The 14,938-nt window shown below is 24.2% G+C and overlaps 1 protein-coding gene across 1 annotated transcript; it reads left to right on the forward strand.

Moving 5' to 3' along the window:
* The first annotated feature begins 4,079 nt into the window (after nucleotides 1-4,079).
* On the forward strand, nucleotides 4,080-7,389 carry LOC126548858 (uncharacterized). The gene is made up of 5 exons (XM_050200188.1): nucleotides 4,080-4,118; nucleotides 5,554-5,664; nucleotides 5,806-5,961; nucleotides 6,227-6,391; nucleotides 7,134-7,389. Exons 1-5 carry the CDS (start codon nucleotides 4,080-4,082, stop codon nucleotides 7,311-7,313), a joined length of 651 nt encoding a protein of 216 aa, XP_050056145.1. The 3' UTR covers nucleotides 7,314-7,389.
* Nucleotides 7,390-14,938: the final 7,549 nt, after the last annotated feature.

Consider the following 14,938-nt stretch of genomic DNA (forward strand, 5'->3'; position numbering starts at 1 on the left):
ATTATTAATTATTTATGTATTATTTTCGTTATAGTTTGATACGAATCTTTCGTCATGGGGTTCAACAGGAGGTTGGATACCAAATGCATACATTATGATAGTCAAAAAACCATGTAGTACATTGAAACACACCATGGGAAAAGCGTTTCTTATGATTTTAAAAGCTTTTAATATGCCATCCACATGTCCAATACCAGTGGTTATGTATAAATTTATTAATTATTTGAATGATAATTATATTATATTTGTATTATAAGTACTGTGGTTGACGAGGAAACGCTACTCTTTAACGGATCTAAATGAATGTGCTATGCGGTTTGGTTCCTAAATTTCTCCCACTCGCGACCGATACGGGCAACCTTAGTTTGAATAGGTTAAGTGGTGGGAAATACTCGAGAACGAACGAGTTTTTGTCACTGCTCAGTAACATTCTCCAGTAGCATTCTCTCGCTGGCTTCAATAAAGTTGCATAGTTGTTGACTTGGAAATGATTGAATGATTTTTTGTATACTTTAATATTATGCTACAATTTATAAACGATGGTATGCTATAAACATAAATACATCAATAATGTATACCTCCTTAGTCATTTCATTAATATCTCAGTCTCGTTGTATTTTATAGTTTAAAATTTATTGAAAGAATCCAAATATTTTTGTTATATAAATACATGATTATTTTAGGATGCTTAATTACCACTGAGGCAACAAAAGAATAATAATTTGGTAATTCATCTGAATAAAATTTAAATATTATCAATATATATCAAATAGATGCTATGTATGTATATTACATTTAATATAGATAGTTATAAATCATTAATCATATCTCAACTAATAAATAGTCCGAGTCTAAGAGATAAATTCTATATTTATATCGCATTCAGTTATTCAAATAACTGAATACTTACAGAAAAATAATCTAATTTATCCATTGGTTATGCTTATGACTTCTACAAATTATGAACTTAAATAATAATAAGAAGAAAGAGAACAAGAAGGAGAATATTATTCTTTGGTCGTCATATTGTTTTGATTATAAATATTAATAACCAATTTGGATGGTAATTCACTCATGAGTTAACATTTATAAATGCATTTTATTTTTATTCTTTTAACTGTAACTAAAATTTAATTTTAAAGAGATAATTTTATGATTTCATTATAATAATACATTTCACTTCAAAACATAATATAATACAACCTACAGAGTACATACCTACGACAAAATTAAATCTAAAATAATACTTTTTACAATTATATGACCATTAGCTTCAAATTTGTATGTATTGTAACAATGTATCCTTTTTTTTATAGGGTGCGTTCACTACTTCAGGATTAGATATGATGGATTTAATTGAAAGTCATAACTATCCCAAAGTCTTTTTTTATGGAAAATATAAGGCTGTGGGAAAGCTTAAAAATATAAAAAATCAAGTAGTTGGCTGTTTGGCTTTGGAGTTCACTCTTTTACGACCGTGGGAAAAACCATTTTGATTTTAATACACTATACAATCTACCTCTTTTTTAACAAATAGGAAAACTAACTTTGTCAACACAATTATAATACAAGCTAATAATTGTATAAATAAATGTAATCTAAACCGATATTTTTATTTCATTATTGTTTGATAAAATATTTATTCATAGACTAAAAACATTCTAGTATAGTTATTGTTTTTTAAATTAAAATATTATAAAATAATTAATTTTGTAGGCGTATGTATAAACAATACAAATAATTAATAGTTACATTTGCAAAGAAAAGATTAACAGAAAATTGAATACTATATTTTAAAATTTATCTTAAATACAAATACCCTCAGGTATATGATTGAAATTATCTATGTGTTAAAATTAATTTAATTTTAAATATTATAATACTAGGTATCAGTAATTTGTATTTACTGAAAGTATTTTTTCCAGTACTAATGAAAAAAACGACAAAGATGTTTTTTAAGTAAGCTGCTTATTTACTTACTGTTCAAATAAAATGACTTGTTTTTTGTAATTACCTAAATCAATTTATTACATTTCATAATTAAATATGGTTTTATATATTCTTCTGTCAGCTTTAAGAGATTACAACTAAAGGTTTAATTTATTTTTTGAAAATATATCGTAATAAAATAAAATATCAAAAATATGTTATCATCTACCTTTCGTTTTTTTTTTATTATATACACGTGATTAGAAAAAATCTTAATATATTTAATTTATTTACGAAACGGTTATTATTTCGTAAGCAAAATAAATAATTTACAGATCATTTGCAAATGGTATGAAAATATTTCGGTTAGTTAAGTCCTCTTCAGATTCTGTCCTCTTGCAAGATGACTTAAATGCATTATCAAACTGGTGCAAACAAAACAATTCTTAGATAAACACCGATAAATGTAATGTGTAAAGTTACGTTTTTTCCAGATTACATGCTACAGTTTTCCATGACTATTATCTAAATTATATTTTACTTCATCGTATATTTGAAAATATTGATTTAGGTGTTACGCTGGTACAGATTTATTTTTTAATAAGCATTATTGAAATATGAAAATAATATCATCCATTCTTGAATTCAAGGCTGGGCATTGACAAATTACAAGTTTAAACGTCAAGTTAATTAACTCGTTACTTTTTTTTTAAATTAACTTTTAACGTAATAATTTTTTTTTTTTAAGATTAATATGTTAACTTAAAGTTAATTTTATTCAAATATATCTAAATTAAACTAATTTTCGTCTAAAAAAATAATGTAAATTTTTGAATGAGATTATTAGAAAAGTAAAGTTTTTGATTGCTAGTTAATACTTTGATGTATCATTTTAAATTTCCTCAGTAATTGTTTTGGGCGTAAAGAAAAGCTATCTAATAAACATTGCCTACTATGTGTTTGGAATTTGTTATTTTACAAATTAGAACATTTTAAGTATAAACTAAGTTAAGTTACTTTTTTTTCAAAGCGAACGAAAAAAATATGATTAACTTAACTTTAATTTATTATTTTTAAACAACTTAACTCAACAAGTTAAAAATAATCGTTAACTATCCCAGCCTTCCTTGGATTTGTTACTACATATAAGAATTTTTCAAATCCTGTTATATTATGAACGTCATATTTCTCTTTAGTACGTTTTACTATAAAATATAATTACATTATCTGGCCACCTTCCACAAAATAAATATACATATATAATACCTCGAATCTATCCAAAATTGTTTCCTTCAAATGTAGTATTCCACGACTACCTTATTCATTATATAAGGTATTATTAGGCTCACTAAATATGAGCAACCTTGTTGTCCGAAGAAACATACTTGATTTAAATTTCTTATTTAAATTGATAAATGACTACATAGAATTTCGGAATTGGTTAGTTTTACAAATGTTTATGCACTTCGACTTTAAACTAGATCTATTTATACTTTTATCAGTCACTTGCACAGAACTAACTATACCATAAATGGTCTTTTAAATAGAACCTCTAGATTAGCTAATAATACTTAAATTGACTTTTTTAATTTTCACTCAATTGATTTTTTTCTGTAATTATATTGTTAGATATTATCATTAATTTACATCTATATGTTTCTATTATATTCATTAATTTGGTATTTTAATATTATTATTTTTCTACTGTTTTTCCTTTTGATTACTTGATTATATTTATTAAAAATTAATTGTTTCTATAACTGAAGCTAAAACATTGAACAATAAAATATTATTTATTATTATTAATATTAAGAGTTCTTAAAATTTTTATGCGTGAAACCCTTTTTTATATCCACTTTTATCATGAAACTTCTACGATTTTTTTTTTTTTAGATTTTTAGCTATTTTTATATAGTTTTCAATAATAAGTTATTACAGCTCAATAATTATAACCCCTACTTTGTTTCAATAGTTTTAATATTTAAAATATTTTTCCCTGCTAGTCACTACTCGCTACTAATTTTTAATTAGAGTCTGATAAATAATTTTTTTATAAATTTTGAAAAAATCATTTGAGTTTCACTGAACACAATTTAAGAAATACTGGTTTAACATTATACACCACGTGAATTTTTCGATTATTGGACGTGATGGTTGATGGTAAGAGTAGAATGAAGTATAAAATTAATGTAAATTTTAAAAATGTAACTAGAGAATAAACTTAAACAATATTGTGAATCGTGTAAAAAAAAGAAGTAATGATAAGAAAAAGTTAGTAATAGAACCTATTATATTGTTGGAAATTAATTTTTGTTGCCAGATGGGTTTAATTGATATACAGGCATAGCCAGACGGTGAATTTAAGTTCATTTTAATATATCAAGATTGTTTAACAAAATACGTTTTACTCTGAACATTAATACAGAATTGTGCTAAAGAATTGAACAGATGATCGAGACTTTGCTAATAAAGTTGTAACAAAATTTGTGTCATATTTTTAGAACTCAAAATAGGCCATGGTGAACTACGTCATTGACGAAACCAAAATTAAACCCAAGATATTTAAAATATTTTAGCTACGTGGTTGCAGGATAATCGTTCTAAAAAATGGAAAGAAGAAGTAGAAATCATTCAGTTTATGAAAAACCGTTCATTACAATAAGGAATAAAATGTTCACTTCAAAATATTTCTTAATTTTATTTCCACTTCATTCAAAAGTTCAGATAACTGCAGTGATACAATAATATAAAAAGAAAATAGGTAAAATACAATATTATTATTGTATTAATTTGTATAATATATTAACAATATTATAATAAGTAAATAATAAATATTATCAATTATTTAATTAAGTTAATTAAAAATTTATTAAGCCACTAAGCAACTAACTTAATAGTCAATTATACAAATGTTTTTACGACATTTTACGTTTTATTTAAATTGCATGCAGTTATTTTGTGATAATGAAATGTTATGCTTTTCAAAATCATAGATACTATATAATTTAATATATCCAACCTACATATTGGTTAAATAATTACAGTAAATTCTGTTTGAAAATGATTTTTTTTTTTAGTATATAATTAATTATCTTGTAAATATTTTCATAATATACATTTCTGGCAATGAATAATTATTAACCAATAACAGAGGTACCTATCAGTGTTTCAAGATCTATGTTGCTTATCAATACAGGATGATATTTATTTTAAATATTTATTATATCATAGACTATTTGTTATAAACTTTTGACTAAGACCTTAAGTGCTCCCTAATTAGATTAATCTTTCTATTGTACAATTTTGTGATTTGATTTTAAAATCGTTTGTCTGGAAAATTTGTGTAAGTTTTATAGTATCGATTATATAAACATTTTATTTGTAACATATATAAATAATTTAATTTTTAATGTAACATTTATTCAAAAAATAGAAAATGTTTAATTTCCGGTACTTTTTTATTGTTTTTTTCCTATTTAATATTATTATACATACAAACGTATCTATACATTTTTAGAGGTTGCAGTCGAAGCATGTCAATTCATCTAAATATATTGCAATGTTTTATACCTAACTGATGTTCATTCTTATTTTTAAATACGTATAAAACTCAATACCATATAGTTTAAATTAAATATAATCAATAAAAATAAGATGATTAAAATAATTTTAATTTATGTTGGATTTTTCTCAGTGTCCAATTCACAAAACCATTTTATGCCGAACTTGCCTTTTGTAAATTAGTAATCATTATTTAACACATTGCAACATATCTATTTTAAGTTAACATTTATAATTGATATGAATGATTTGTTTATAAGATTAATTCTACATTTCTTCACACAAGTATATAGAGATAAATTATTCTTATTACAGGGAGAATATCGTGTAGTGACTGAAAAAATATATCCATGTGAATCCACAAGAAACCATTCAATCAAATTTAATTTATATTTTAGTAAAAAGACATCAAATATAACTGAGTTGAAAGGAAATGTAACAACATTGATTCCTTTCGACGATACTCTTATAGTAAGTTGTTATTGAATAATTATTATTAAACAATTAGTTAAATTATTAATTTATTTTAAAATTGAATTCTTTTATTATACCAATCGTTATTATAATTATGTGATTTAAGTTGCCATTTCTAGATGATAGAATAGTATACAGTTATAATATTTCATATATTTATAAATGAGGCATGAAAACATTCTATTTTTACCTACTTGAGTATTAATTATACTCTGGATATTCATGTGACTTATTAATTAGTAATGTATTGTTTTCGTTATAGTGTGATATAAATCTTTCATCTTGGGGTTCAACAGGCGGTTGGATACCAAATACATATATTATCATAACCAAAAAGCCATGTAGTACATTGAAAAACCTCATTGGAAATGCATGGCTTAAATCTTTAAATTATTTTAATGCACCTTCCAGCTGTCCAATACCAGCGGTAATAGATAAATGAATAAATTATTTGTTTATTAATTGTTATCTTAGAATTAGGTATATGAATTAATACAACAGTCATTAATACATTATAATTTAACACCTACAATGGTACAATAAACATAAGTCCATCAATTATGTATACCTCTTTCCTTTGATATTTCGTTCTTATTGCATATTAAATGTTCAAGAGAGAATACCGATATTTTTAATATATAATTCTACTAATTTTTTCGCTCTGCTCAATTACCACTGAGACAATAATAGTATAATAATTTTATAATTCATCTGGAAGAAATCTGAATATTATCAATATCTAATACTATATGTAATATATATATTTAATATGAGTAGTAATGAAATATTAAAATCATTTTATTAGATATTCAAGAAAAATTAACTATTTATTTAAGAGAAATACTATAATATTTTATTCTATACTTGTAACGCATATATACCTAAGTAACTTAATGCTGAAAAGTAATTTAACTTATCCATTTGTTATGAATTTTACCATTTGTGAGATATAATATTCTTTAGTCGTTATATTGTTTCCATTATTAATATCGATAATCAATTTGAATGGTATGCACTCATGTATTTATGAATTTATTTATTTTTTATTTTAACTTCAATTTAAATTTTGTTTTCAAGATATTAGTTTACAGTTTATTATAATATGCTATTTAAAATTGTATTATAATGTTAATGTATTTGTAACAATAATTGATCAATGTTTTTTACAGAATATTTACATTACTTCAGGTATGGATTCCATGGTATTCATTAAAAATCATAACTTTCCCAAAGTATATTTTTATGGAAAATATAAATCTGTGATAAAGATAAAAAATATGAAAAATGAATTACTAGGCTGTATGAATTTTGAGTTCTCTCTTATACGGCCATGGGAAAAACCAGTTTGATTGTAATACACTATAATATACATTGTCTCTTTTTTTTTTTAACAAATAGAAAAAATAACTTATTAAACGTATTTATTGCACAAACTAACAAATATATTAGCAATTTTTCAGCAAAATCAATATTTTTATTTATAAACTAATATAAATCACATGTATTTAATTATTTTGTATTTTTGTTACTTTTTTACAGTTTTTATTCGTGTATCAAAAACTTTCCGTTTTATTTAAATACGTATATAAATTGAAATTGAAATATAATTTGAATTTAATTCTTAGATATATGATCAATACATAATAAATATGATTAATAGTTAAATTTGTAGAGAAATGATTAGCAATAAATGTTGTATTTGTATATACTATATAATATTTTAAAGTATGTTTTAAATACAAATTCTATATTTTCAAAATTCTCTACTGATTATAATAGGTTGAATTATAAATAATATTATAATTTGTAATCTATAATTATCATGACGTATTTTATATAGACATTTTAGAAAAGAAGAACAGCGATATTTTATTAAATGAGCTTTTTTTAGATTCTGAACGAAGTGATGAATGTATTGATTTTACAATGATATGTGTTTTTTACACCATAATTTGTCGAAATAATACTTAAATTTAAAACTTCAGGGGTGGTTTCCGGTGGAAAATTGAATATCTTTGGTGCATTATATAGGTCAAAAGTAAGAAATTTAAAAGCGCCTCAGTAGCTTCATCAATTTATTATTAACGAATACAATTTTTACTTCTGTTTTAAAATAAATGAATATCAGAATATTTGATTTTAAATTAATAACGTAAAATATGTATTGTATATATTTTCGGTAATAACATTCAAATACAGAGAACCTCTGGAATTCACAATAGACTACAATAGACTTTACTAATATATATATATATATATAATATAGGTTAAAAAAAACTCATTATTTAATATTATTATTAAGCGTTATTCAATAACGAACGGAAGATTGAAGTTATGGGTTTCGACATAAACGAAATCTATACTGACCCTCTACCCAAAATCGTAGCCAGCGGCGATTCATTCAGTTAGAGCACCTTACGCTAAAAACCTATACGGATACTCGACAGAAAACATACTATACAAGTCATAAACGTTAGCTAGATGGCCTAGTTCTCCGTCTCGCCATTCCTGAGGATTGATAATACCTAATGTGAAAGAGTCGAGCAAGTCAATGTTTATGGCCATAATGGTGATAGGACAATTTATAAATGGGTTCCGATAACTCAAAAGCAAATAATTAAATTATAAATTTACAAATAGTGATAAAATTAACAAAAACATTAAAAATATTATTTTATTTGATAAAATTGAAGCATATTTTATAGCTAATAGATATTTTTTACCAATCAGTTAAACAATGTAAATTTATCATTTCCGTATCCGGTTAATAATCTTTTTCTGATTAATCATAATCATGTATCAAATTACTTACGGACTTCTGGTTAATTTTAGAGGTTATAATCTCAAAATTGACAATCGTCATAAATAAATCAATATATTTTATGATCTGTAATTGTTATTCATTCTTGTAAGGTATTGAAAACTTGTAAAATATTCTATCGTTGTTGAAATAAGTGTAATCGAAAAAATGATAAAAATTAAAGTATTCATACTTATTGGATTTTTCTCATTTTCTTAAACACAAGACCGTTTTATGCTGAACTTATATTTGGTAATAATTAATAACCTGTTTGATAAATTAAATACATTGCATATTTTTTTATAATTATTGTTCGTGTATATAATTTATTAATGATACCTACATATACAATATACATACCTAATTATATAATATAAAATTCACATACCTACATTAATCTTATTACTGGGGGAATATCGAGTGATACTTGAAAAAGTATATCATTGTGGATTCAGAAAAAAAACATTTTTTTTTTTTTTTTTTAACACTTATTTTAGTAAAAAGACATTAAATATATCTGAATTGAAAGGGAATTTAACACTTTTGATACCTTTTGACGATACTCTTACCGTAAGCAAATAAATATATAATAATTAACTTACAATTAAAGTAACATAATAAGTAACACAATACGTCAATACATAAATATAATATATTATATTGTAATAATTATTATCAATATAATAATTGCATATTACATTTCACGGAAGTTATCCATGCAACTTCTATTGAATAATTATTATAAAAGGATTAAGCATAATATTAATTATTGTGACATAAAATGTCAAATGACTATTTTTTTTTTAACAAACATCATAAACTATATTTACCATTAAATTAATGTAATTAGCATAAAGTAATGACAGAAATTGTCATAGTCTGTATATTCCTTATGAATATTTTTCATATTTGCTAGAAATTTTTATGTTTATGTCATAAACTTAAAAAGTATTTACTTTCATTTACTTTTATTTTTGTATAATTATATTTTATTGTTTGTTGATCTATTTATTTATTTTTATTTTATTTTATTAACAAGTGGTAATGTAGAAAACGGCTAATTAATAAATTTTATAATGATCATAGATTTTTTTAGGGCACATTTACTACATTATGTATTGATTTTAAGAAATCAGAAGATCATAATATTTCAAAACTTTATTTTTTATGGAAAATATAAAGTCATGTTTAAGGTAAAAGACAAAAGCAATACAGAACTTAGTTCTGAGATAGTGAAGATTACTCTTCTACGACCATGGGAAAACCCATTGTGATTGCATTTTATAAAATAATAATATATTAAGTTGTTGATATGTTGTAAAATAATAAATACATTATTACTGTTACATAATATTCAAAATGTATGTACTTATGATACACGTATAGTATAAATATCGCATTATAATCTATTAGGACTGTCCATAGGTCGTTGCTTATTAGTGAGTAGATAATTTTTAATGTACATCATTATAATTTACAATTAATATAATTAAAAATAAAGGGTTATAAAATCCGTTTATTTTATTATTTAGCAATGTAAACAAATTGATGATAAGAAGACTAATAGTTAAAGTTAGATTACTTGTAAATAGGCTAATATATATTATATATAGTATATACTATATTATATAGACTGTAATCATGGATATTTTCATAGAGAAATATACGTTTTCACTTGAGTGTTTATCAACTAATAGAGCAACGTAACAGTACATAGAAACAAAAGATTTTGACTTATTCGTTTTCGGTCTTGGAGAAATAGATGTAATGAATAGACGCTATCAGTATCGATAAACCTAAAATTGTATGAAAATATGAAATAGCAGGTACACGTGTATTCTAAGTGGACAATAAGCCCGGGTTGGAAAAAATTATTTAAAATACAATACATTTGACCTTAGTTTTTATTTATAGGCATTTTACATTTTCGGTTAAATTTTAGATTCTGAACGAAGTGATGAATGTATTGATTTTACAATGGTGTGTGTTTTTTTTTTTTTTTTTTTGTGTCTGTGTACAGCATAACTAGTCGAAATAATGCTCCAATTCCAAACAATGGGGGTGGTTTTCGATGTAAAAGTGAATATCCTTGGTGCATTATAGAGGTAAAAAGTTAACATTTTCCAACAGTTTTCAAAAAAATCGAGAAAAACAAAAAAAAAATGACGGAAAAACGGCAATTTTTACGCAAAACCAGTTTTCGACCAAATCGATTTTTTTTTATGGTTGTAATTCAAAAACTAATCACTGAAAATACTTGAAATTTTCACCAAATGTTAATGTCAGTAGTATCCGTATATAGTTAAATTTTCAAAAAATTTTGACTTTTTTGAGTTATTTATAGACCACTGAAATTTTCGATTTTTTTGAGAAATTTTTTTTAAAGTGTCGATAAAAAATTTTTGGATGACCAAAAAGTTTTGAAAATTTAATACAAGGTTCCTTATGAGTTGTTTTTAATGTAGCTAAAAAAAATTAAAAATCGTTAGTCACAATTTTTTTTTATAAGCGTTTTTAGTTCAAATTTTTACGAAATCTGTCGAAAACGCGAAAATTTGCAAGTAATTTTGAAGTTGAAAAATCATAAAATTTTTTTCTTTTATAACTAAGTTTTGAAAATTTGGTACAAGGTTCTCCATACATTTTTCTTCAAATATCTGTAAAAAAAACTCTACCGGATTCAGACAAAAAAATTTTATGAGTGTTTGAAATTTAAATTTTTACAAAAACCGCGTTAAATAACAGTTTAGCCTCAAACGATTTTTGATATTTGTTATTATTCAAAAAGTATAAGTCGTAGATACTTGAAAATATTTCCAGTTATTTAGATTGGCATTTTCCTTACATGATTTAATTTTCAAAATATTTTGAGTTTTTTTGAGCTATTTATAGACAACTGAAATTTTCAACTTTTCTGAAAAACTTTTTTTGAAGTGTCGATAAAATTTTTTTGGCCCTATCAAAATACTTGAAAATTTAATACAAAGTTCCTCATATGTTATTCTTATAGTGATTAAAAAATTATAAGAATACATAGGCACAATTTTTTTTTATTAGCATTTGAAGTTCAAATTTTGACGAAAATTCGTCAAAATTATGAATATTTGCGAAATATTTGAAGTTGAAAAATCATAAAATTTTTTGTGTTTATAACTAAGGATTAAAAATACAACACTAAGTTTTCCATAAGTTTACCTTCAAGTATCTATAGAGAAAACTCGAAGCATCATTATAGGAAAAATTTTAAGTGCGTTTGAATTTTAAATTTTAACGAAATAGCGTAACGATAACGATTTATCCTCAAACGATTTTAAATATTTGTTATTATTCAAAAAGTATAAGTCGTAGATACTTGAAAATTTTACCAGTTATTAAGATTCGCGTTTTCTTTACGTGATTTAATTTTCAAAATATTTTTTAATATAAGCTGGTTTTTTTAAACCACCTTTTTTACCAACCACTAGAAATTATATCCTAGGCTGACAAATCATCTTCGTTCAGAATCGTTTTTCGTATACAATGATAACTATCATTGGATTCAAATTTAACACTCCTATAATATATAATAATGATCCATACGGCACCTAATGTACAGCAGAGCAGTACTCACTTGCCCACTTTTTTTTAAATATTTAAATTAATTTTAATCTATTTATACATTGAAAATATTCAAACTATTCTATGATAGTAATAACAACAAGCAAAATTATATTAAAAAAAAGATAAAAAAAATAAAGCCGGAAGGCTGTCATGAGGTCATTCCAGAAACAAAATAAACTTTTTTTATACTATCTGATTTACCTCATAACGTACATTTATATTTTTACATAAATTTATTCCATCAATATTTTTATTCAACGGTTATCTAATAATATTTTCAGTCAAATTTAAAAATCGAAATATAATTTTTTGATTTCACTTATCGATATTAGTCTTAAATAATGAACGGAGTGATGAATGTATTGATTGTACAATTATTTGTTTTTTTGTGTCTGTGTACAGTGTACACTATAACTAGTCGAAATAACGCTACAATTTTAAAACGTAAGGGGTAGTTTCCGGTGGAGAATTAAATATTATTGGTACATTATAGAGGTCAAAAGTGAGAATTTTTCAGTAATTTAAAAAAAAAATCAGGAAAAACCACAAAAAAATTATGGAAAACGGAAATTTTTACGCATAACCAATTACAGACAAAATTGAGATTTTTATATAGTTGTAAATCAAAAACGAATCACTGTAAATGCTTAAAAAAATTTTAATTAACTGAAATTTTCGATTTTTCTAACTCTTTTTTTTCTGAGTTGTCGATAAAAACCTTTAAATGCCCAAAATAGCTTTAAAATTTAAAACAACATTTCTTGGCGCACTGGTCATATCTCAATATGTGATATATCAGTGATAGATATAAAATTACATTAGCATTGTAACGTTCGTTTAAGTCTTTAATATATAAAGAAAAACAAATAGTTTTTTGAATAGCCTGAAAAGCCTGATAAATATTTTATAAACATTGTCACTAGTTGCCAATGTATAATATTTCACCAAAACATGATATTATTATTTCCTAAAAGTCTAAAAAAAATTACACATTATGTTTTTTTGGGACAGTTCAACAGTTGGATTTTGAAAAATATGATTAATATTAAAATTAACAAACCTCTACTGATTATAACCACCCGGAATAATTTAGTGCCTCACATCGAATGTTTCAATTAAAATATAAAGGCAATGTGACCTTAATGGTGGTAACCGCTACCCAGAAAATCATTGAAATACCTGAAATACTACGCAACACCTTTTAAACAAAAAAACTTTAAAGAATACCTTGATGACATCGACAAGAGACAGTGAACCTAATGGATGGCCTAGAAAATTGTAATCATACGTAATAACTTACTGCTTTTGAACATTCCTTTTTTTATTCTTATCAATAACCCATATGACAAAGGGAAGATGTTTCGTGTCTGATGAAATGTCCAAAGATTGTAAAGAGTACCTATAACTGAGCCCTTAGAGAGACATATTTCCTTTCTCAAACTGATGATATAAGATGGTGAGCGGTTCTCATCGAAGCGACCTTTTAAGAACACGTGTGCCAGTGGATAGACGATTATAGTAACAATGGACTACCGAAAACGATACTATTACAAACAAATGTTGCCAAATTTATTATAAATGCTTCGATAATGTTGGAATTCTAGCTTATTAAATGCATATTTTACAAGTCGTTTTAATTATATTAGTTAGCATAACTTTTTAAGAACTACTAAAGCAACTAGTTTTCACCGAACATACAATAGCCAATTCCATAATACTGATCCTTCGATAAATTTAAATTCAGATATTTAGTTGTAACTTGTAAGTTATTATAGTAAATCGAAAATTATGAAAACATGATGCATCGAAATTCAGATTGTATACTTTTATAATATCATGCACATTTTGTATTCTTATTTAACAAAAATATTATACTTATTCATAGTATGTGACGGTATATCGTGCATATCAATATTGATCAAAAAAAAAAAAAAAAAAATACCTACGTATGAATCTTGACTACCTAATATTTGTTTGATAAACATATAGTATTATATAATTGTTAATTACTTATTCATACAGAACATGTTCTATTTACAATATAATTAGAGATTGCAGGACTAGACTCTTATATAATACTTGAATATAGTATGTACATAAATTAAATTGATTTTTAATGAAAACAATGAGGGTAGTCTCAAAACCCATAAGATAAAAAAAAGTGAGATTTTCGTTATAAATACATTCATTTAATTTGAATCGAACATATTCTAAGTGCAATGTACTTAGTACATTTAATAATCATATCAAATAGTCTGTTTCATTCGATAAATTAATTATCAATCAAGCAAGCAACATAATTAAAGATAATTAAATGTGCGATGAAATGTATAAATGAATAATTATAAATAGTAATGTTCAAGTTTAACTGTAATTTATGTTAATCTGTCATCGAGAACACCGTTGTATTATGTTGTGTTTAAATATGAAAAATTACAATTTCCGGACCTATATTAATTACATTATTTCTGTTAAATATACAGTCTAATAATATCATACAATTCAGCAATATTTAGAGGTTACAGCTCGAGCGTGTCAATCTCTCTAAATAATGTACAAATATGTTTTTTAATT

The sequence above is a fragment of the Aphis gossypii genome, chromosome 2 (genome assembly GCF_020184175.1).
Source record: "Aphis gossypii isolate Hap1 chromosome 2, ASM2018417v2, whole genome shotgun sequence".
Classification (NCBI taxonomy): domain Eukaryota; kingdom Metazoa; phylum Arthropoda; class Insecta; order Hemiptera; family Aphididae; genus Aphis; species Aphis gossypii.

Excerpts from the sequence above, each read along its gene's own strand:
- LOC126548858 (XM_050200188.1), top strand. The coding sequence starts at position 4,080 with ATGGTTGATGGTAAGAGTAGAATGAAGTATAAAATTAAT. Across the intron at positions 4,119-5,553 it reads GAATGAAGTATAAAATTAAT|TTTAAATTAAATATAATCAA; the intron begins GTAAATTTTAAA and ends AATACCATATAG. Across the intron at positions 5,665-5,805 it reads TTATGCCGAACTTGCCTTTT|GGAGAATATCGTGTAGTGAC; the intron begins GTAAATTAGTAA and ends TTCTTATTACAG.